Here is a 24,546-nt window from a genome sequence, read left to right as displayed (position 1 = left end):
TTCCTTTCTCCTTCAGTTTTTCCTAGGTAGTTCATTATTTATTTTATGTGGCAGTGTGTTTAAGCTTTATTAGTAAGTGTCAGTGCTTGCATTCAAACTCAGTTTGGTCTGATGACAGAGCTAAGATAATTTATGCACATTTATATACCTCCTTGTGTAAACAGCTTAGAATAGTACTTTTAATTTTTTTGTTAAAATACAAATATTTTACGCTTACTCTGGATCCTCCCCCCATTCCCACCCCAGCTCCCTTTAGATAATATAAAATATTGAATCCCTACGTCATTCAACCATCCATAGTGTAATTCATCATTCCCTCTTCCTCTCCTTCTGTATTTCTCTCCTTCTTCCTTCTCCAGGTAAAAGTCCCTTCCATTTTCCCCATTTCTCCTTCATATTACCTGTGTCCTCCTGTTTTCCTCTTAGTGTTTCACATTGTCACAGCCCCATTTTAGTTTCCTCCTTTCTGTGATCTCTCTGTTGTATTCACACATATGGAGATTTGAGGGCTGGGAACCAAAGGTATGAAATAACATGGGATATTTGTCTTTGTGGGTCTGAGTTATCTCACTCAATTTAATATTTTCTGGTTTCACTTGTTTACTGCATGGTTTCAATTCTCTTTACAGCTAAGTGTTATATCATTATTTACATATACTGCATTTTTAATATCTATTCACTATCTGTTAGTTGAAGGATATTTAGGTTGTTTTCATTTCCTAATAATTGTGAACAGAGGATCGTCTGTGGAGTAGGATGTCGTCTTTTTTGAATGATTGCCAAGAAGTGGTAAATCTGGGTTATATGTTAGATGTATGTTTGGTTTACTAAAATATTAATCACAGTGATTTTTCAGATCGCACCAGTTTGCAATCACACAGTAGATTATGATTCTGTTTTCCTACGTGCTCACTAGCATTTGTCGTTGTTGGTTGTCTTGATTTTAGCAATTCTGATATTGGTAATATGAAATCTCAAAGTTGTTCTAATTTTATTTTACCCAATTTCTATGGGTAATGAACAATCAGATATTTTTTAGACTTTTTTGTCTTCTTTTGACAATTTTTTCAACGCTATTACCTACCTTCTTTGAGATAGAGTCTCTCTGGATAGCCCTGGTTTTCCTAGAACTCACTATGTAGACCAGGCTATTCTTCAAATCAAAGAGATCCGCATCCCTTTACCTCTGGAGTACTCTTATTAAAGGTATGAGACACTATGCCTGTCTCTCATATCTCATTTTTAAATTGAGTCATTTATATTCTTAAGTCTTTGGGGTTTTTTGGGGGGGTAACTTATAGATTCTGATATTAAACCATTATCAGATGTGTAGCTGGCAAAGATTCACACTGTATAGTTTGCCTTCACTCAAGTGACTGCTTTCTCTGCTGTACAAAGCTTTTTAATTTTATGAGGAAATATTTGTCAGTTGTTGACCTTAATTTCCAGACAAATGGAGTCCTATTCATGTAATCCTTTCCTACACCCATATTCTTCAGGGTCCTGCTTCAGTTTTCTTCTGGAAGATCTAGCATTTCAGATTGTACACTAATGTCTTTGATCTATCTGTAGTTAGTTTTCAGTAAGATGATTGATATGGGTCTAACTCATTCTTTTACATGTGGACATCCTATTTTCACAGCACATTTGTTGAAGATGCTGTCTATTCTCCAGTGTGTATTTTTGGATCTTTGTCAAATATCAAGTGGCTATAGACATGTGTACTCATGTGTGAGTCTTTTTTCCCTCCATTGATCTATGTATCTGTTTTTACACCAGTAAGATACATTGTTCATTAATACTGATGTAGAACATATTTTGAAATCTGGAATGATAATTATTTCTGCATTGTTCTTATTATTAAGGATTGCTCTGGCTATCCAGTATCTTTTTTGATTCCATGTGGATTTTAGGAATTTTTTTCTAGTTCTGCGAAGAATGTTGTTGTGATTTTTTTAGTGTTGCCCTGAGTCTAAGTTGCTTTTGGTAGAATCATCATTTTCACAATGCCATTTCTACTAATACAGAATCAAAGGATGTCTTTCTGTCTTGTAGTGTCTCAATCTCTTTCTTCTGAGATTTAAGACTTTAAGTGTAGATTTCTTTCTCCTCCTTGAATATGTTCATTGAAAGGTCTGTTACATTCTTTGAAGGTATTGTAAGTGGAAATGCAACCATGATCTTCTCAATCTGCTAGTGTACATATAGGCTACTGATTTTTGTAAGTTGATTTTGCATACTGCCTCTTTATTGAAATTGTTCTTTATTTCAACATGCTTTCTAGTAGAATGTATATTTATATACATATAAATTTATGTGTATATATATTCTGTAAATAAGAATAATTTGACTTTCTCTTTTTGTATAATTTCCATCTCTTATTGTTTTGCTCTAGCTAGTGCTTTAAGGATTATATTGAAAAAGAGTGGGTATAGTGCACAGCTCCGTCTCATTCTTGATTTTAATTTATTTTAATGGTATTGCTTGAGTATTTCTCCATTGAGGATAATGTTGGCTGTGGGTTTGTAATACAGAGCATTTATTATTTTGATGTTTATTATATATTTTATTTGATGTATATTTCTTTCATTCCTACTCTCTCTAGATCTTGTATAATGAAGGCATGCTGATTTGTTTTCAAACACTGTCTCAAAAGTATCTTCTCTGCAATATTGGAACTCAATATGTGTTCCAGGATGATGTTGACCTCCCAGACATCTAAATGCCTCTCCATCCTCTGTGCTGAACTTAAACACACAGCATCACTGTGCTGAATATTTTAACCATTTATTTATTTGTTTGTTTATTTTTATGCTAATTCTTTTTAATTTTAAAATTAGGTGTGTGCATGTGCATCAGTGTGTGCATATATGCACATGAGTAATGATAGTAATTCTTATTTTATATCTTCATTATTTCATATATGTGTGTATTATAACGTATGATATTATTGCAATAAATGCAATACATGATAACATATGGACATATAATACACACATATATACATATATATATAAAATCATATATATATATATATAATTTTTTTTGCTTATATTCACCTCCTATTACCTAATCTTGTCTCTTTCCAATTCTTACTATTCCTCTTTCTTTTCTAAATTATTTTCCTTCTGCTCTAATGTCTTTAAAAAATGGGTGACTCTAGTGAATATGTTAAGTGTTGATTACAAGAGAACATACATTGGAAAAATATTTGCAGAAAAGTAGAGACCCTATCACTCTAAATGGTTCTCCCTTCTCTGGTTGCCACTACTTACCTATAAATCCTAAGGGAGAGACAGAACCTCATGAACCCTTCCCTTCTCCATGGTCGAATGTTGATGGGTGTTATCTTGTGAATGAACTTGGGCCAATAATCACAATTCTGGAACTGCAATGATATTTCAAACACAAGGGAACTTTCTATATGTCTCTACCCTTCCTGTTGTTCTTAAATGCATAAGAAGCTTTATTTGTGTTTATTTAAATATGTGTATGTGTTTGTGAATATGAGTAAAGTACCCATGAAACCAAAACAGGGTGTTGGATTCCCTAGTTCTAGATGCACAGGCAATTGCCCTACCTGACAGGGGTTCTGGAAACTGAACTCAGGTCCTTGTCAAGAAGAGTATATGTTCTTAACTAGTGAGCCTCTTCTGCAGGCCAGACCTTATATTTCTTCTGCTCCTCTCCCCTTTTCAATCTTCCCTGAACCTTTGAGTGGGTGATTTAGATGTCACATTTAGGAGTGATCATTCTGAAGTCACTTTTTTTTACATTGTCTAGTTATAAATTGCTATATTAATCTGTGGCCATGGTAAAACGAAACTTCTAAGACAAACACTGACAGCAGTAATCTGAGGATATAAACATAAGAATCTAGAGGGCAATAAGGTTAGCATCACACTCCATTTTGTAGCAACAACAGTTGTTTCTGCATTTTGGCCTATAACATGCTTCTATCAGTTTTACAATACTGCCTATAGAGAGATGGCTCAGGCCTCAAGAAACCTAACCGCTATTACAGAAGACCAGGGTTCAATTCCCAGTAGCCACGTGGTACCTGAAACTCAACACTAAGTCCAGTCCCATTGGATCTGATGTCCTCTACTGGGCTCTGCAGATACTGCACATTTTTAGTGCAGATGTGATCCAGATATACGTGGAAAAATGACCTTGCAAATATTATTAGCTCCACAGATAGTGAGTGACATCACGAGCTTCTTTCTTGTCTGTGCTGGATTTGTAAAACTGGATTGATGTTCTAGAGGTCTAGTAGGGATAACCAAAGCAACTGTGAGTCCATGGAGTCATACCCATGTCATGCCCAGAGTCAAGACCTTCATGGAACTCCTCTGGCTCTAGGATTCTTTAAACTATGTCTTCCACAATGTTTCTTAGGCCTTGGGTGTGAGTGATTATAGGTATTCTGTCACTTTCAATTTCCTTAATTTTTTGTGTATAGTCTTTATTTGTTTCATGTAGTTAATAACATATCTATATGTAAATATTTCCACTTCCAATGAAATATGAGTGCCTTTTAGTTTATCTTTTGCCTCTCATTGCAATAGCTAGACACTGGGTTAGGATGCAGTAAAAGCTGAGAACTATTCTTTTAAAATCTTTTCTTAATGGGAAAATCAGTGTTTCCTTACAAAGGGAGGTACTGGATGAAGGTTTTGTTTGATGTAGTTTTTATCATATGTATGAGGTTTCCCTCTCATTATTGACATGTATTTATATCATCAAGAACTATTGAAATATTCCAAGTTAGAATCAAATACAGGAGCATATGGTGGAAGAAAATTTCCAAGGAGGAAAGAGAATTATAGTGCTCCTTTACCTATATTTCAAAATAAACAATCAAGGAGAGATATTTACATGATATTTAGTTAATGCTTTGCCTAATAGTACCCATTTCTTTGGTATTTATGACTATTTAATAATTAATGTTTCATGTCACATCTCTTCAAAATGTCTCAACCTGAAGATACTTGTATGTGCAAATCTGGTCTAAGGAAAATTTGCTAATATAGACCTCCTATATGTAACCTATTGTTCTGGTTGCATTTTGCCAACATGAAACAAATCTAGGCATAGTTAGGAAGAGAAACCTCAGCTGAGAAATGCCTCCAACAACTTACTTGTAGAGAGGCTGTGGGGCATTTTCTTCGTTAGTGACTGTGTTCAACTCACTGTGGTTGATGCCACCACTGGGCAGGTAGTCCTGGGTTGTATTTGAAAGCAGGCTGAAGAAACCATGGTGATAAAGACAGAACGGGTATTCCTCCAAAGCTTCTACTTCAGTTCCTGCCTTCAGGGTCCTGCCTTGAGTTCCTTCCTTGACTTCTCTCAGTGACAGACTATGGCCTGAGAGTTGTAATATTAATAAACCTTCTACATCAGAAGTTGCTTTTTTCCATGGTCTTTGTCACATCAATAGAAATCTAACTAAGAAATCAACTTTTTCTGTACTGACTTAGAGAATACTTTTAGTTTTCTACATGTCTTTTCACAAAAAAAGGCATTTTTTTTTCTACAGAGGGATTCACATTGAAAGGAAGATTGTACTATAACAACTTTATCCCACACAGGTGGTATATGTATCCGTACTTTAACTTTGAAGCATTTTACATATATTATTTATCACATATGTGTGCCTGAATGTATGTATGTGCACTGCATGTGTGCAAGTACTCACAGAGAGCAGAAGAGGGCATCAGACACCCAGAACTGGAGTTACTTACAGTTGTGAACCACCTAATGTAGCTGCTGAGAATTGAACCAGAATCTCTGCAAAAGGAGTAATTGGTGTAGACCACGGAGCCATTGCCTCAGCCCTAGTTTGAGAAACTGCTGTTGAGGGACTAGCATGAAACCTGCCACCTAGAAGAGGGTTAGTAACTGTTAAAGAATGTTGTCTACTTTATGCAGGTTTTGTAACTATTAAGATAACCAATCTAATCCAGGGCAAAATTTTTCTTGGTATTGTAGTTTTTTGGTCCACTTGGATTTATGAAAAAAGGTATAACAACTTCTGAGAATGAAGAATGGAAAAGAATCCGATCATTGATGACACCAGTCTTTAGCAGTGGAAAACTGAAGGAGGTAAGTTTGTGAATAATTTTTTATTGTAAATGGAGTAGATTTTATCAGAGGGGTGGTAGAAATAATATCACACTCTTTAAAGAGATGTTCCTTTGAGCATTACATTACTAAGATTGGTCTTTGTTTTGTTTCACTGTTGTGTTGGGTTTTTGTTTTGTTTTGTTGTTATTTTGTCTTGTGTAGTAATTTTAAAAATATGATGATCTTTTTATAAATTCAAAAGACTTGTTATTTGGGGACTCAGATGTTGCCATTTACCATGAGACTGTGTTGTGTTTTGTGCTTAGATGTTCCACATCATCCAAGAATATGGAGACGCCCTGGTGAAAACCATGAATCGGGAAGTAGAGAAGGGCAAGAGTGTCAACATGAACAAGTGAGTAGTGATGCATGCATTCGCTGGGGACTCTGTACTCCATCTGTGAACCTCCCTTTGCCTGATAAATAGATAAATTATTCCAGAGCAAGAGTACGGGAGAGTCATGAAGTTATCCTTCTGTGAACCACTCAGTAAGGAATGCCTCCCAAAACCTCTCCCTGTGAGAGTCTCTTCCTTGGGTACCTGAGACAAAATTAGGTTACCTATTGTCATCTTGTGTATTTTAGAAGACAAGTTATGTAGTTTAGAATGAAAGAAGAAAATTTAGAAATGGTGCAGATATGGGGATTAAGAAATGTGTGAGGACAATATATGTGCCACATAAGAGGTCATTAGTTTGACAAGCGTATTATAGCTGTAATTTTCAACAATCTAAATCTTCAGGATATGCTAAGTGTCTTAGAAAAATATCAGCAAGAGACAAATTTCTTCTACCTTTTTCATCCAACAGAAGGGGGGAAAGGTTCTGAAAATGGTGTGGGTAGTAAAATCGTGTTGATTTCTGAAGACACTACAATAGTAAACTCAGGCTTTGTTGATTATACTGCAGACCAATGGTCATATAGCTCAGAGATTGTTGTATGAGTAACACATTAACTCACCTGCTTCTCTCCTCAGAGTCTTTGGGGCCTACAGCATGGATGTGATCACTGGTGCCTTATTTGGAGTGAAGGTGGATTCCCTCAACAACCCCCAGGATCTCTTTGTGAAAAACGCCAGAAAGGTTTTTCTATTTGACTTTTTCAACCCATGGGCTTTCTCTACAGGTATATAGTCTATTTTTCAACTACATTAAGATCTTAGTTTAATTACCATACAATGTAAAGAGGTTCCCTATAGCATATCCATACACAATTATTATCTTCCCCATCTTGCATTCACTCTTCTATGATCTAATTATTTTATTCCCCTTTGAATTTTCATAGGACATGGTGTTATCCATCATTGCCACATACTTTTGTATATTTTGATAGGTATGAGATGATTATGTGATTTCTGTCTTTGAGCCATTGATGTCATGATTTATATTTATACATTTACATATATTGAATCATTCCTCCATCTCTGGAATGAAACTTGAATCAAAGTTAAATAAATGTTATGCACTTCCAATGTTTCTCTTTATTTTATTATGGATAATATATTTATTTTAAGAGTGGGTATAGAGGTCACTCACTATTACATGCAGAATTCATTCTGTGACATGTCTATTAGCATTTTTATGAAAGTGAGTGCACATATCGATGCATACACATTTAGAGTTGCAGAACCTTGTGGATGGATAGATTTTTTAAAGGGTATAAAGCAATCTTCTACATCCTTGTGACTACCTTTAGTTTGATATTAGAATAACGATGCACGCTTGTTTCCTGTGTTGATATTTGGTGGTTGGTAACAATTCTTGGGTCAGGAAAAAACATGATTGATAAGCAAATATGCTAGTCTCTGTATTATTTACCTACTTATTTATTAAAAGACGAGTTCCATGTATTCCTAGCTGGTCTAGAACTGGCTGTATAGATAAGACTTGTCTGAATCTTACAGTGATCTGCCTGCCTCTAGCTGTTGAGTGCTGAGATTAAAGGTTGTGTCCTTAGATAAAGGAATATAGGCTGTTAATATTCAGACTTCTTATTGAAAGTCACGCATGTATTCCTGGCATGATACTGATTTTCTACTGTGTGGCATTGTTTTTACCCTCTATTCTTAACAGGTTTCTCAGCATCGTTTTTTTCTCTAGCCTATTGACTATGTTTTTATTTTCCTTCAGTCAAACTGATCTTTACATTATGTAATGCAATTAGACTTTATTGTGCAGATGTCATTCTGAACAGTCCAATGAGAGCTGGTGGATTCTGTGTCTCAGGAAGCCACTGGGGTTGCAGGGGTGGGGGTAGGTTTGGAGTAGGGCATGAGACTTGTAGATTGCAGAGCTCAATGGGAAGTTTAGTGGGGTAACCTGTCCTCAAGAGTCTTCCCTGCTGGGCAGCACCTGGGCAGCACTTGGGCAGCAATGAGTAGGGGGTTCCCAGGGACTGCTTGTGTCCTGGGGCCTAGGTCCTGGAGGCAGGGCTCTGGGTGGGAGAAGAGTCACTCACTTCTTGGTCCAATGAGAGCTGGCAGATTTTGTGTCTCAGGAAGCCAATGGGGTCACAGGGGGATGGATATTTTTGAGGTAGGGCATGTGTCTTATAGATTGCAGGGTCAGATGGGGGTTTTGGTGGGAGATCCTGCCAATAGTAGTCTTCCCTGATGTCTAGCACTGGAGCAGCAATGTGTAGGGATTACAGGGGACTGGTTGTGTGCCAGTGCCTAGGTCCTAGAGTCACTTTGATTTCTTAACCTGTGTTTTGTACCTTACCTTTATGGGTGGTTACTCAGTGATTGAAGGATAATTGATGTAGTTTTTCATGTTACTTATGCTTTACAACTAAGAAATTCCCATCTGTGGTTACATCAATGGTTACGTTTTGTTATTTTTTTTTAATTTTTGTCACCTTTCTCCCTACAGTTGGAGTTTTTTCAGTTTTTCAGGAAAGCCTGGGCTGTACTAGGTTTGAGGTGTTGTTTTCTTCCGTTAGGCTTATATTCAGGGTTCCAAGATCTTCTCCCAGTGATTCTCTGGTAGTTGATCAGTGTTTGCAACAATAATTATCAACAGTTAGCAAACTCTCTATGAAAATAGAGTAGCAGTTGATTTAAAAACAGTCATTAGTCATCCTTTTAGTGCCAACTATTTTAGGGGGGAAAGTAGACTCCATTTTCTCTACTCTGACATGTTAGCTATTGTGGGTATATGTATGAATAAAGGGGAAAAATAAGTTACAGTAGTACTCGTTATTAATAGAATGTTGATAAGTGGGACAGAGTGGAGCAGCAAAAATATCATAGTAGAGTAAAAAAAAAATGTGGGATGCAGGAAGATTTTGGAGTTTGGGTTAAAGATAAATTAGAAAAAAGAGAGGATAGATTGTGCAGTCATATCATGTAGAGCAGGCCAATCTTTCAAGAAACTGAGTCACGGAGTTCCTTTAAACCAAGAAAGTCTTTGTTACTAAGATGGAAGAAAGAATGTATGAAAACATTTCCAAAAATATGAAATTACAAAAGATTTGAAAATTTAGAAACAGGGATGCCTTCCTACATTATCCTTGGGTATTCTATAAATAAGGAATAGATGTAGGGGAAAATGACAATGGAGTTTAGCTATTGAATAATACAACTTGATGTCCAGTTATCTCATTACTGGGAGACCCTCTGTATTGTCCTCCCCAACTTCATATTGAGTTTCAGCATCAAGTTCTTCCTGGACCATTCCCCATGATTGTGATATGGGCAGAAGGACCAGTGTGCAGGTGTTGGACCATGATTATTTATATCTTGCCAATTTTGTAAATAATGTTTTCTTGCTAATCATTGGCCTTGTTTTTTGCATTATTTATGAGAACACCAAAGAAAAGGGACATGACTTTGTCAAGAGTGTTGAGGAATATTTTTAATCCCTGCTGTAGATCAATACAGGGTGGAAAATTTTAATTCTTGCCCTACCCAGCATTCAATCAAGATGCTTCCTCAAGCCAGAGGCTTGGGATGATACCTGGCTAGTATATATAAGGCTATGGCTTTCATGACCAACACTGCAATTTTTCTTAATTTTTAAACACATTCTGTCTCCTAATCAAGTCGGCTTTCAAACTTGTGTTTCTCTGACTCAGCCTCCAGAGCACATGTTTACGATTTATTTTCATACATGTTTTGTGTATTAATGTTCTACCATGAATGACATATATGCACCTGTTTTTTGGTTCTAGTCACTGGGTAGAAGTAATGATAGCATGAACAACCTATTATTGCCTTTTTCCAAGCATGATGGAGAAGACTTATTCCCTCAATTCCTATTTTAGCCCTTAGTTTCCATTGACAATTCTCATAAAGTTAGGGAAATCACTGCTGTTCCCAATTTTCTGAGAACATTAAGTAGGAAAGGATGTTGTCTTTTCCCTGAATTTCCTCAAAATACTCCATCTCTGCTTGCTTGTATGATTTGGTTTTATTCTGTGTTGTAGCTCAGTGGGTAGCATACAACAGAATTCTTTTCATGTTTCTGCCTTCAGTTGGTAAGAGTTTTGCTTGTAAAATCCCTTTGGTAGCCTTAAGTCACATTTCTACACAGGTTTCCTTCCCAAGTTTTATTTTGATTTTAATAATGGGGCAGTAGAAGCTTCCAGATTCAATTCTACACTTTCCCCTAGTTTTCTAAGTTTTGGCAATGCCTATGTAAAACTGGTAAGTATTATCTGTTAAATATATCATAATAAAATTCCACACTGAATCTTTCTGGAGTGAAATGTTTTTATTTAGAATTCAACTATTTTTTGGTGTGATATACTTTCTATATTTTATAATTATATTCATTTCTACCACAGTTATTAATGTTGTTTTGATATTTAGTTAAATTATTAAAATTTTTTTCAGTGAATAAAATAACTGTCAGAAGCTTCAATTTGCATTTTCATCATGTTATTTTTCTTTCTCTACAGTACTCTTTCCATTCCTTTCCAGAATATATAACAAACTAAACATCTGCCTCTGTCCAAGTGATGCTACATCATTTTTTAAAAAATTCATAGAAAGGACCAAAAAAGATCGGCTTGAAAATACCCAAGAGGTAAAATATGACACAATTTATTGTAATTATAAGTCAATGATGTCAAAAGATAAACATTGCTTGTAGAAAGCCCTCTTCGGATACTTAATGGATTTGGTCTTTTCAATTTGAGTTGTATCATACCTAGAACTTTAGCAGTATCTATGAGCATTGAGATTTTCACTTACATAATACAGTTTTTCTTAATAGATGTTATATTCTGGACTAAGGATAAGAATGTTGGCAGAAAAAAATGCTAATAGAAGACTGTCAGGGAGTCAGTATTATGTCTGAGGAGGTGCCATGGCTTACTTCCTAGTATTCTGAGGTTCAGAGCATTTGTTAAGTGTGGTTGTTTGAGAGAAAATGCCTCACAAAGGGAGTGTCACTATTAGGAGTTGTGGCTTTTTTTGGAATAGATTTGCCTTGTTGGAGGAAGTGTGTCACAGTGGAGGCAGGCTTTGTGGTTTCATATATGCTCAAGCCATACCCAGTGTCTCAGACCACTTCAAGGTGCCTGTCAAGATGTAAGAACTCTCAGCTACCACTCTAGTACCATGTTGCCTATATGCTGCTTTGTTTCTGACATGACAATAATGGACTCAATCTCTGAACTTTAAGCAATCCACCAGAGTTAAATGTTTCCCTTCATAAGAGTGCAATAGTCTCGGTGTCTCTTCACAGCAATAGAAACCCTCAGGTCTACTGACAATCACACAAAACCTAGCAATGACTTCCAGAAACAGCAGTTGATGAATATGAAATATTCATAAACATTATGTCAAGGGAATGTTATATTGACGTGTAGGACTTATTTCTAAACAAGTGCCTAAGAAAGGAGAAGAAACTCACAACTATCCATCCACAAGTCTGTCCTCAGCAGCTACAGATGCTTACAATGAGAGAAAGCCATGAGACATGTTGTTAGACTTATTTTTTTTCAAATTTTTCATGACAGGTTTTCTCTGAGTAGCCCCGACTTTCCTGGAACTCATTTTATAGATCAGGCTGTACTCAAACTCAAAGATCCAACTGCTTCCCAAGTGATGGGATTAAAGGTGTGTGTCATCACCACCGGGGCTCATGATAAACTTTTTGTTCCCGCAAATCTATGGGTCAGTGTTTTGTGTTACTAGTGATTCAGGCAACATTAGCTGACTTCTTATGTAAAGCATTTCCTCATGAGAGTTTAACTTCTTTGATTCATACTTATTTTTGACCAGCCAAACCATTTTCTGCTTTTGAAATTTCTGTTTCCTTTCAGCATCGAATGGATTTTCTTCAGCTGATGATGAACTCCCAGAATTCCAAAGACATGGAGTCCTATAAACGTAACTAAGGATAATTTAGGGTCTAAAGGGAATGAACAGGGGGAAGGGCTCTTCTTGAAATGTAAAGGGGTCATTCAAGCAGAGAAAGCTTTCTGCTCAATTACAAAAAGACATAGTCAGGCTATGTTATATGAAGCAGCCTAAGGAACATTCTAAAATCATGGAGTATATACATACAGAAAATGTCAAGGTTATTGAAACTTCCATCTAAGATAGGGAAGTTACACCCACGAAATATCATGAACATGGCTGCCTAACTAAGACTTGAATTGCAACAACAACAGCTGACCTTCCAACACAGATGGAGAAAATGTCATGAGAACCCATCCTTAGATGGTAGTTCAGAATAACTGAGGGAGAGATAATTAGTCTTCCAAAGGGATGAGTCCCTGATTGTTTATCCAATACTAAATGGTCAACCCAGAAACAAGTACAAGTAGACAAAAGTGAATAGACTCGGCAGGTTGTATTTTTGCTTGTTTATCAGTATATGAAATAAAAATGATTAAAGAAGAGGTCCTAAATTTGAGAGTGAGTGGAGAGGTGGCATGGGAGGGGTAGGAAGAAAGAGAGAAAGAAGGAAATGAAATAATTATATACTGATTCAAAATTTTAAACTCTGAAGTTCTGTAATGAGCATTGATTTTACACTTCAAGAGGGATACCTACATCGATCAAATGCTGATTCTCAGCCTCAGGTAGGGCCACTGAATCAACCTCTACTTACAAATCTGCTTCCAGAGCACCCAATTAGGAGGCACAGTGTCCAAATAGCAACTTTCACTGTGATTTATTCATTGGAAATATGTTCACAAGCTTAAGGGACTGTGGAGATTTCTTTTTCCTTTCACATTAACATAGTACATTAAAGAAGAAAAATCACAGTGTTTATAATGTATTTCTTCTGCATTCTTTTACTCACTGTGAATGGCTTAATATTTCACAGTAAAGCTTCTTTCCATACATTGGTACTACAATGTATGGAATGAAAATTTTAATTAATGAATTCCATTGTTAATACCACATTTGAAGTCAATATCCAATTTTTTGGTTATTTTTTATTAAACAATTTTTGAATTTAAATATATTTTGATCATATTCTTCTCTTCCCCAAAGGCCTCCTGAATACTCCACCCAGTGAATTTCAAGTCCCAAACACAAACAAAAGCCCAATACAAAGATAAAAAAGTGTAATACAAAAGGAAAAATTACCCAAAACCAAGGAAATAAAATAAAACAATACCCCCCCAAAAAAAACCAAACACCAAATTGAAACCAAATAAAAGTACACGTATACACACACACACACACACACACACACACACACACACACACACACACACGGTGGAGTTCATTAATATGATGGGCAACTAGTCCTGAACATGAGGCCTGTTCTGGAGTGGTTGATATTCCCTGTGCCACACCACTTGGAAAAAACTGATGCTCCTCTCCCAACACATATAAAGGACAGTTCAGTTGTTAACCTTTATCCCAGCAGACAGGTTTTTATTTATTCATTCATTTTTAATGAACAAAATAAAATGCATTAACATAAAAAACTAATGTATCAAAATTAGAGTAGACAAATTAACAGAAGAAAAAAGTCCAAGGGAAGATACAAGAATCAGAGACCCCACTCATTTGCACACTCAGAGATCTATAAATACAGTGAACCAGAAGCCATAATATATACACAGAGGACCTGCTAGAGACCTGTGCAGGCCTTATGCATGCTTCCTCAGTCTCTGTGAGTTCATATGATATTTCATCATGTTAATTTGGTGAACCCTGTATTCTTGGTATTGTGGGTATTCTCAAGTCCATGGGCTATTACATTCTTCTTGACAACTCTTCTGTGGGATTCCCTGGGCTCTGAGGAGAAGAATTTGGTGGAGACAACCCATTTAGGATTGAATGTTCCAAGGGCTCTCACTCTTTGCCTAACATCTGGTTGTGGCTCTGAACATTTGTTCCCTTATGCTGCAGCAGGAAGCTTCTCTGGTGACGGCTGAGCAAGGCACTTCTCTACAAGTATAGCAGAATACCACTAGGAGTCATTTGATCTCTACATTTCGTTTTTTTTATATCAGTATTATTTGGTTTTGCCCTTGGCCCCTGGGATATCTAGTCTTAGGTTGTAGATCATCTAAGCAGCACCAAGTCTTGGTTCCTTTTCATAGAGTAGATCCTAGGTCAAATCAGTTATTGTTTGGTTACTCCCACATGAATTGTGCCACCATTGCCCTTGCGTATCTGCTGCAGTACACCATTGTAGATAAAGTACAGTGTATCCTCCTGCACCAAAGATGGTAGAACAAAGCAGGTGAAGACTCTGGGTAGGCACCAGCCTTGATCATTGACATAAAATGTCTTATCTCATTTTAGCTCTTTCTGATCTGGAGATCCTGGCCCAATCAATCACATTTATTTTTGCTGGCTATGAGACAACAAGCACCACTCTTACATTTATTGCATATATACTGGCAACTCACCCCAATGTTCAGAAGAAACTCCAGCATGAGATTGATGCAGTCCTGCCCAATAAGGTGAGTGGATGGTGCTGGGAGCCACAGGGAAAATGTCAAACCTTAACAAGAAACACTACTTCCACACTTGCTTTTCAAATTATACTAAATACAATAAGAATTATTTCTTTGAGCAATAGTCACAGAAAAATCTAAGACAAAGCAAAAATTATGTGTAGAGAAAAACTAATCTCAGTAATTCTGTACTGACCCTGTAATAAACACTATCTCTAACTACAATGACACAGTCCAAAAACACGCATAAAAATCTCTTTAGATTTTTAAGGATAAGCAAGTGTCAGTCAAGTGTCTTCTTTAAACTTAAATGGGTGTTGTGCCTGCATGTATATCTCTGTACCATGTGCATATCTGAAATATGAGGAAGCCAGAAGAGGATCTCCAATTCTCTAAATCTAGATTTCCAGGAAATGTGCTCACCATGTGGGTACTGGGAACTGAACCTGGGTCCTCTGCAAGAGCAAAAAAAGTGCTCGTAACCACTGAGGCATCCCCCTAGAACTTAAACAATGGACCCAACAGCTGTATTATTACTAAAAATGCTTTGGCATGATTGCTGTCAATGGGGCCTTGCATATCTTGGTTAGGCAGGCTAATTCGGTTATCTTTTTTATTGCTCCTCTCTCTAATCACATAATTAAACTCAAACAAAGCTTATCATGGCAGCTTCCAAGTTAAAATGTCCACCTCTACATTATACTAGCTTTAGTGTTGCACAATGTGATAGCAATTCATCACATATGCTATTTTCTTATGTATGCCCAAAACTGGATGCAATGCAGTGTGAGGTACCAGAAATCTGGGACTGGCTGGGTTGTCAATGAGGTACATACAAAGCATCTTCAGACCTCATACACACCCCTCTTCTTATTTCATTCTGTCACTGTGACAAATGTCATGATCCAAAACAAAATGGGGAGGAAAGCATTTACTTTAGCTTACATTTTCACATGACAGACTGTCACAGAGAAGAGTCAATGCAGGAACTAAAGACAGGAACTTGTAGGCAGGACTGCCTGTCACTCTATACAGCACTTCTTCTGACCAAGGTACTTATAGTCAAAGAAGCACAGTAGGGGCTATGGAGGATGCTGTCTGCTCTCTGGCCCCTCACTGACCTAGTATTATCTAGATGTTCTCATGCAGCTCATGGTTATCCAGTCAGGAAACAATACTACCTGCAAATTGCTGGAACATACTACATCAATAAATAGTAAGAAAAACAACTTTCCTAGATATATTCACAAAACAATCTAATCTAGCAATCCCTAATCTTTCAATTTAGACCTCTTTCCCAGGTGACTCTAGCATGTGGGATGATGAAAGTCAAAGATTTATAAGAACGACATATGAAGTAACAAGGGAAAGATTCTTTTAGAAACTGAGCATGGAGCTGAATGGGCCTCTCACTAAAATAGAAATTGTTTGCTCAATTAGTATCAGTTTTTAGGCTATTTTACCACAATGAGTTTCAAAGGGAAAAGGTCCTACTGAAGTTAGTCACTGTAATTTTATATACTATTCCTGTTGAATATGACATTGATCTTCAAATTGAACATCTATAGTGTTATTACATTTAGTCATAGGATTTAAAACTGTGAGTTGTCTCTGAAAGGATTGATATGGAATTTTAAAAAGGAATTTAATGTTCCCCGTATTATATATTTTCGGGTAGGACTTTTGGCCTCCTTGTATTAAGTTTTGACACCCTCAACAGCTAATTTATGTTAAATGAGATTGACATGATATGCCATTCATTATTAATGAAAAGGAAAACAGTACAAAGGAAAACTGAAGATTTGGGGCCTAAATGTAAGCTTATGTGAATGTTCTTCCATATTCACTTCACCATGCATTTCAGTGGACCTTTAGTAAGTCAACACATAGGACTGTGTTCAATAGCACTTATCAATGGTAAATCCACTCATTAATCTGGGTTGAATATGGAGTTTCTAAAAACTTAATAGTATTGTATAGATTGATATGAAAGTTAGTTTTAAATCTCAAACCAGCAAAGTCTTTTTTTTTTATTTTTCCTAGGCACCTGCCACTTATGAAGCCCTGGTAGAGATGGAATACCTGGACATGGTGGTGAATGAAACTATGAGATTATATCCAACTGCCAACAGGCTTATCAGGCTCAGTAAAAAAGATGCTGAAATCAATGATGTGTTCATTCCCAAAGGGACACAGGTGGTCATACCTATCTATGTTCTTCACCGAGATCCAAGATACTGGTCAGATCCTGAGGAGTTCTTTCCTGAAAGGTATGAAGACACTGAGAAGGGGAACATACACAGAACCAGACTTCTTTATTTATGTTAAGATGTCTTTATTGAAATCAGATACATAAATTTATATTATTGAATGTATATTTGATCTTAGAATATATGTAGTACAATTTGATAATGATTGTAAAAACTACAGACATTTTATTGACCAAAAAATGACAGTCCTATATTTTGTAATTGTGTTTTAGAGACTTAGACCTGTCTTAGTCATGGTTTTTAATGTTGTGAAGAGATACTTTCACCACGGCAACTCTTATGAAGGAAAACATTTCTTTTGGGATGGCTTACAGTTCAGAGGTTTAGTCCATTATCGTCATGGAGGGAAGCATGGCAGCATGCAGACAGACATGTGGCTGGGAAAGTAACTGAGAGATCTACATCCAGATCAGCAGGCAGCAGGGAGAGAAGATTGAGACACTAGGCTTGGCTTGAGATCCTGAGACCTCAAATCCCACCACCAGTGACAACTTATCACAAAAGGCCACACCTCCCCAAAGTGCCATTCCCTATTAGCCTATGGGGCCATTTTCATTCAAACTACCACAAAACATTAATGAATATTTCATTAATGTTATGACATCATGGACAAACTTCAAAGCATATATAAGTATTTAGAAATTAGAGAAACATCAGTTTTCTCCTATTTTTATAATTGCTGATTACTTTCTATAACCTATAAATGGTATCTTATGACACATGCTTTTGTGTGTGTGTGTGTGTGTGTGTGTGTGTGTGTGTGTGTGTGTGTGTGTGTGTAAAATCTTTCTCAACAGGATTCTATCAAGTTCACCTTGCACATATGTACCAGTACAATTTTCACTGGACTCTAATGCTGTTCTATAAAATAGCTTAAAATTATTTCTCAAACTTACCTAATACTTAATAACTCTCAGAGAATAGATGGTTATTAGTCTTCTAGAACATTTCCAGAATCAGCATTTTTATTTAAATAATTATTTGAGAAATCAAATTTTAATTGGACATAGGTCTGTACTTTTAGTAGTTTTTTTTCCCATAATGGAGGAGATGGAGACAAAATTCAGTGATAACAGAGTAGAGAAGCAGCATGTGTCCTTGTAAAACACTTCAGTTGATAACTCTTGGAGGAGGGAGAGACAGTCAAAGTTTTTATGAAAAGTGCTTAATGAGGGACATGCAAGGCTGGAGAGGAAGAGCAGGAAGAATCTGAAATATATTAGGATGATTAGAATGAAAAAAGGACAGGAAGAAAAAAGAGGATGTTGAAAAGAGAATGGAATCAAACATTTCATTTGTAACATACATCTCATACATCTCCTCCTTCCCCAATGAGCAAATGCATAACTCAAGTGTCAGGGCAATTTTTAACTTGTCCATCACTTTTACTTTGTGATGTTCACACACTGGGAACACATGACACTCTCAATATTTTAAACTTTAAAGACACATTTAATTTTAATGAGCATTAACCACACATCATCTTATTTACTTCGGGAGCTCCTTTAATGTAAAGTTGTAGAAAGAACTTTAACTCCCAAATCTCATAATGAATTAACTCACCCTATTGCAATAGTGAACCCACTGAAGTGCCCTTTATGATTCTGGCTGAGGACTGTAGGTGAAAACTGTAAATGTTTCAATCTTGTGCACTTCATGTTTCATTATTTGTATTCTTGTTCAATTGTGACAACAGGTTCAGCAAGGAGAATAAAGATAGAATCAATCCTTATACATACCTGCCTTTTGGATATGGTCCTAGAAACTGCATTGGCATGAGGTTTGCTCTCATTAACATGAAGCTTGCTATCATCAAAATCCTGCAGAACTTTTCCCTGAGAACTTGTGAAGAAACAGAGGTGAGGCAGAACATATACTATTTGACATGTTTTTATTTTTTATTCATAGGCATTTTCATAAACTTGTGGATATATGTATATATATAACATAGACATGGAATATATTGATTGATTTTTAATTAATGTTTTCTCTGTCAAAAGATCTATATAAAGCCATGATTGATCCCTTGAGCCCTTGAGTTTTGGAAAAGTTAGCCTGTGTCTAAGTGTAAATGTTAAGATCATGTAGATTCAGTGAAGATATTCTTTTTATGATTATATATAATATCATTGAATTGAGTATATATCTTGTTCAAGAATACATATTTTTAAAATAATAGTCTTTTAAAAGCACTTTCATGCTTGTATGTAACATAGATGGAAAATATTTTATGCTTATTATTTGCTCCTCTCTCCTAAAATACATCCTGACACAGCCTCCTCTATCCTTCCTCCCATCCTCCCAGTGCCCCATTTCCACCTCCCATATCCACTGCCCTTCCATTTCCCAGGAGAAAAAAGCAGACCTCCCAGGGGTATCAACCAAACATGGCATAACAAGACAACATGAGACTAGGCATAAAAGCTCATATCTAGGCTGGGTGAGACAACGCAGTAAGAGGAAAAGGGTCCTGTGAGCAGGCAAAAGAGTCAGAGACATTCCTACTCCCACTATTAGGAGTCCTACTCCAAGCTAAACAACCACAGCATGTATGTAATAGGCCCTACACAGACCCATGCAGACTCCATGATTGCCGCTTCAGTTTCAGAGCTCCTATGTGCTCTGTGTAGTTGATTCTGTGGAACTTGGTAGCTTCAACCCCTCTGGCTCCTAAAATCATGGAACAGATCTGTAAAGTTTGTTTCAGTTTAACTATGTATATGTACATGCTTTACCTCCAAGAGGTGTCATGGTCATCATCTTAGGATCCCTGTGCCATCTCACAATGTCAAAAATCCTTTACTCATCAGAGAGTCTTTAAACATTCCACAGTGGTTGCCATTTATGGCCACAGACAAAAATCACTGCATTAAATCATTATTCATGAATATGAAGGACTCCTTTGTTTGGTCATTTTTCATATGTGTCTGAACACTTTAGGAACTCAGTTCTAGACCAGCAGGCCTCCACTTATATTCTTATAAATGGATGTGTTTCTTCCATTCTTTTTTCATTATTTTATTTTATCCTTCAAGTTCATATCAATCAAGTTCCCTCCAAGCCAAGAACCTTCACTAGATTTTCTCAGTGCACTTTACTCCTGTCTTCTAGATATGGTATCTTCAGACTGCCACTGCCCCCCAACCCTCAAACCCATGAACTACCCACATGTACTTCCTGCTGTTATTTTCTCTTTATTCATTAAAACATCCCCTACTTTCTAAATCATTTAATTTTATTCTTCCCAAAAATTAAAATGGTGCCTTGGAGGACCTTTGTATATTAAATCTTTCAATAAATACATTAAACATTTTAAACTATTCTAAATATTAAAAACAGTCAAAAAATTTAATAGATGCATTTCTTTATGTATACTTTTATACATTGTTATTAATTCTTGGTGAATTCATACCATACATTTTGATTACATTCACCCCATCACCACAATTTATCCCACATCCATTCCCATCTTACCTCACATTCAATGTGATATCTCTCCATTTTTCTCTCAAATTTTTAAGTCAATCAAGTCCAGTTTCTGTTAGATGACTGCTCTTATGTGTGTGACCTGGCCTGGAATCTGGTTGATTTAATAGATGTAACAGCCTTAATAAAGAAATCAGACTACCTTTCACAGCAACTATCAAACAGCAAAGCTCCTCAGCCATGGGTGGGACTATAATTCTTTCCACACAGACACACACCATTTAGCTCGAGTTTGCACATGTCATATGTCTTGTGCATACTTTCACATCTTTGTAAGTATATATGTATACCTGCCCTATTCTTTCTGGATTAATGCCGTAGTGGTACCCAAAGTCACTCCGTCTATCATGAACCCACATCTATCAGATTGGAAAGTAAATGCATTGTTCCAAAGTCAGAGTATGACAATAGTATTTACAATGTACCAAACCTACATGTGGTTTTCTTTCCAGTTTTACTAAATGAAAATTAACTTAATATAACCTTTTAAAATGGTATCTGTCCACAAATGTGCTTTACAAAGTTCAAACTTTTAATTTTCAGTTAAACTTTAGAACAATAAGGAAGACATCACAATTTTATCTCAGACCTTTTACAGATTCAGTGCTTAATATATTTGTTGAAGTATCAATAGATTGAACATTCTATGTTTTCATATTCCATAGAAGCAATAGAAGACATTTGGTGTTTGTCTTAGTTGGGGTTTCTTTGTTATGAAGAGACACCATGACCATGGTAATTCCTATAAAGGAAAACATTTTTAGTTAGGTGACAACTTACCTTTTCTGTGGTTTAGTCCATCATCATCAAGACAGGGAGCACAGTGGCCTGAAGGCAGACATGGTGCAATGGAATTCTTTATCTTTATTTAAAGGCAACAAACAGGAACTGGCCTGAGACACTGGGTGTATGTTGAGCATATGAGAACACAAGGTCTAACTCCATAGTGGCATACTTTCTACAAGACCACACCAACTCCAAAAGACCACACCTCCTAATAGTGTCACCATTTGGGGGGACCATTTTCTTTCAAAATACCATAGTGTTAAAAGTTTTATATATAAATGTAGATTTATTTATTTTTGGAAAGCATTTCATATTGTTCAAGATGGTACAAAACATGCTATGTAGCTAAGCATGCTGTAATCATGTATTCCTTCTCCCTTTTACTTCTGAATGTTATGGTCACAGCCCTGTGACAACAAATGAAAAAGCTACTATTGTTCTTAATATATTGGGTCTGTCAGCCTTCTGTGAAATTGATGATTCATTTAACTTACCAGTCTCTTTATTCAATTATTATAGGTTTCCTTGAAATTAGGTAAGAAAATGATTCATACTCTAGAAAATCCTGTTATCCTGAAGATTATATCAAGAAATGGAGTCATATCTGAATGTTGATTTTATCTCAAGTTCTGTTATATTCTTCAAAGATTGCATTTAAATATCTGGATTTTAATTAATTCCTGAAGAAACCTAGATAGATATGAGTTTTATCTACCACATTTCATGACACAATCTTCAATTATTTCTCATTGTCTCAATTTTTATGAAATGAAAATGATTGTTTAGCAATCTTTATATTTTCTCATATCAAAATTTGCCCATTTCCCCAAAAATAGAACAATGTTTCATTTCAATTCTGATAAAATATTTGTCATTAATTTTGTCAATATTGTTCCCAATATAGAAATTGTACTTTCCTATTGGTGGCTGAGCATTCCACTGACAATTATTCTTTGCACTTTGATGAATTGTAAGTTTCTGTGTTAACCACTACCCACTGCACTAAGAAATTTCTTTGATTAGATCTGAGGGCTACATTAATCTATTGATAAAAGTTGCAAATTTAGAAGGCAGTTGGATATAAGACCATTTATGGGAATAATAGGTTCCTTCTTGTGCCTATAAACTCCAGAGCCTTGGGTTCTTGGCCAGAGATACAGTACTGAGCATGTATTTCCTCCCCTGGAATGGAGTGAAATCCAAGCAGAAAGGGGTTGGCTACTCCTGTAATATTCATGCCACTATTCCATATGTATATTTCTATCTTGACATGATGGTCATTATAGGAGTTCATTGGATTTACTGCTGGGTAAGAAAGAATTGACTACTTGTGCGGAATAGTGGGAGTGGGTTAGGAGGGGAATACTGGGCTGTGCGGGGAGGGAAGAGGCAGATCTTTGATTGGTGTGTAAAATGAATGAAACCATTTTCTTAATTAAAAAAACCTAGAAATACATTACATAATGCTCTGTTAAGATGAATTTTCTAAAAGCTAATGAGAAAGAAATAAGAGCTGCTCTACACCAGAGCAGTGGACTTATGCCAGATTTAGGAGCAGGGCCCAGCTGCCTTGCCCAGTGAGTGGTGGTCGTAGTGGTGCAACCTGGAGGAAGAACTCTCACCTATTTCTGGGTGCTGGGGAATTCCGTCTGCCTTCATTGTAAAACACATTAAAATCTTTGCAAACAGGCTCCATCTATAAATCTTTACACATGTGTGTTCCTTTCTCTGGAATCCCTGTATATCACAGAATGTATTTTATAAGCACTTTTTGCAAAATAAAAATCACTTCTCTCCATAGCCTAGAGTTCATGTTATATTACTATTATTGTCTGTTTTGCATTATTGATAGTTTCCACTAAGAAGCCCCTTACACAGTGACATTATGAATGGAATAATCTGGAACTGCTCACTTACAGTCCCAGTCTTTTTGCCAGTTAAATGTATTAAAGATAACCTCAGATGCACCACAATGTATTAGTACTTCCCGTTTGGATTAATTTGACCAAGAGAAATCCCATGCTTGATTTCTCCAGTTTTACTCCCATGCCTTGCCTCTGTCTGTAGCATAAGGTGGTCTAACTGTAATCTGTCCCTGTCAATCTGTCTGTACCTATTTCTTGTGCATGAAAACAAAGGGCTTTGCTTTGTATGTATTGACCATCACATAAAGGATGACATGTGGAAGAGAAGATGGATGATTTTACAGAAATATTTAACAGTTTTACAGGGAGAACATACATTTACTGACCACAACAAACACTGAAACTCTGATAAGACCAAAAGATACTCTAAACATAAACAAGCTATATCTATGTGATATATGCTTGTGTTAGATATTCAATTATTGGATTGCTTCCAACCCATTCGCTGCTCTCAACAAATTATTACAACTCATACATACACCAATGCATTATTCTGAGTCAGTGGCATGGATAGATATATAATTTATGATTTAAAGTGTCCATTAGCATAAGTTATAAAAGCTAATTTAATAAGAAATCCAAGGCAAATAAAGTTTGTTGGGACATTGTTGCCTTAACAGCAGATTAAGCAAACAGGATAAATACACAATAGGGTATCAGGCTAAGTCTTAAGTAATATCAAGGTATATTATTAACTTGGCTGTCAGGTCCAGAAAAAGTTAGGTCTCTTAGAATGTAAGAGACTATAAAATACATAAGATACATAGAATTGTATTAATACACAATCCTGATCAGTTTGGACACCCAAAAATGTTGGTTCAGTTGAGTTGAAAGGACTATTAACTTACAAATGACTTTCATTACACAATAACCATGATGCTTTACATAGATGACCTAAGTGATGGCTCATGATGCTGAATTCACAGGCAGAAAAAATATCTTATAAATATGGTGTCATATATATCACTGCATAGTGATTGTCACTGTCACCCAAAATCCCACTTGATGGCAGAGCCTTTCCAACCTAGAAATTAGGAAACACACCGTAGTGGCTGAAGGAATGACTCCATGGTTAA

At 36.2% G+C, this 24,546-nt stretch overlaps 1 protein-coding gene across 1 annotated transcript in view; it reads left to right on the top strand.

Moving 5' to 3' along the window:
• LOC143270430 (cytochrome P450 3A21-like) overlaps positions 1-19,193 on the top strand; it is a 32,945-nt gene extending 13,752 nt beyond the window's left edge. The window contains exons 5-13 of the mRNA XM_076560356.1: positions 5,992-6,105; positions 6,393-6,481; positions 7,103-7,251; positions 11,026-11,153; positions 12,397-12,463; positions 14,849-15,009; positions 17,047-17,273; positions 18,970-19,132; positions 19,182-19,193. Of these exons, the coding sequence (XP_076416471.1) occupies positions 5,992-6,105; positions 6,393-6,481; positions 7,103-7,251; positions 11,026-11,153; positions 12,397-12,463; positions 14,849-15,009; positions 17,047-17,273; positions 18,970-19,132; positions 19,182-19,193 (1,110 nt within the window). The remainder of the gene's footprint in view (positions 1-5,991; positions 6,106-6,392; positions 6,482-7,102; positions 7,252-11,025; positions 11,154-12,396; positions 12,464-14,848; positions 15,010-17,046; positions 17,274-18,969; positions 19,133-19,181) is intronic.
• The last annotated feature ends 5,353 nt before the right edge of the window (positions 19,194-24,546 follow it).

This window comes from Peromyscus maniculatus, chromosome 23 (genome assembly GCF_049852395.1).
Source record: "Peromyscus maniculatus bairdii isolate BWxNUB_F1_BW_parent chromosome 23, HU_Pman_BW_mat_3.1, whole genome shotgun sequence".
In the NCBI taxonomy this organism is placed as follows: Eukaryota; Metazoa; Chordata; class Mammalia; order Rodentia; family Cricetidae; genus Peromyscus; species Peromyscus maniculatus.
This window is presented reverse-complemented; position numbering and strand designations above follow the sequence as displayed.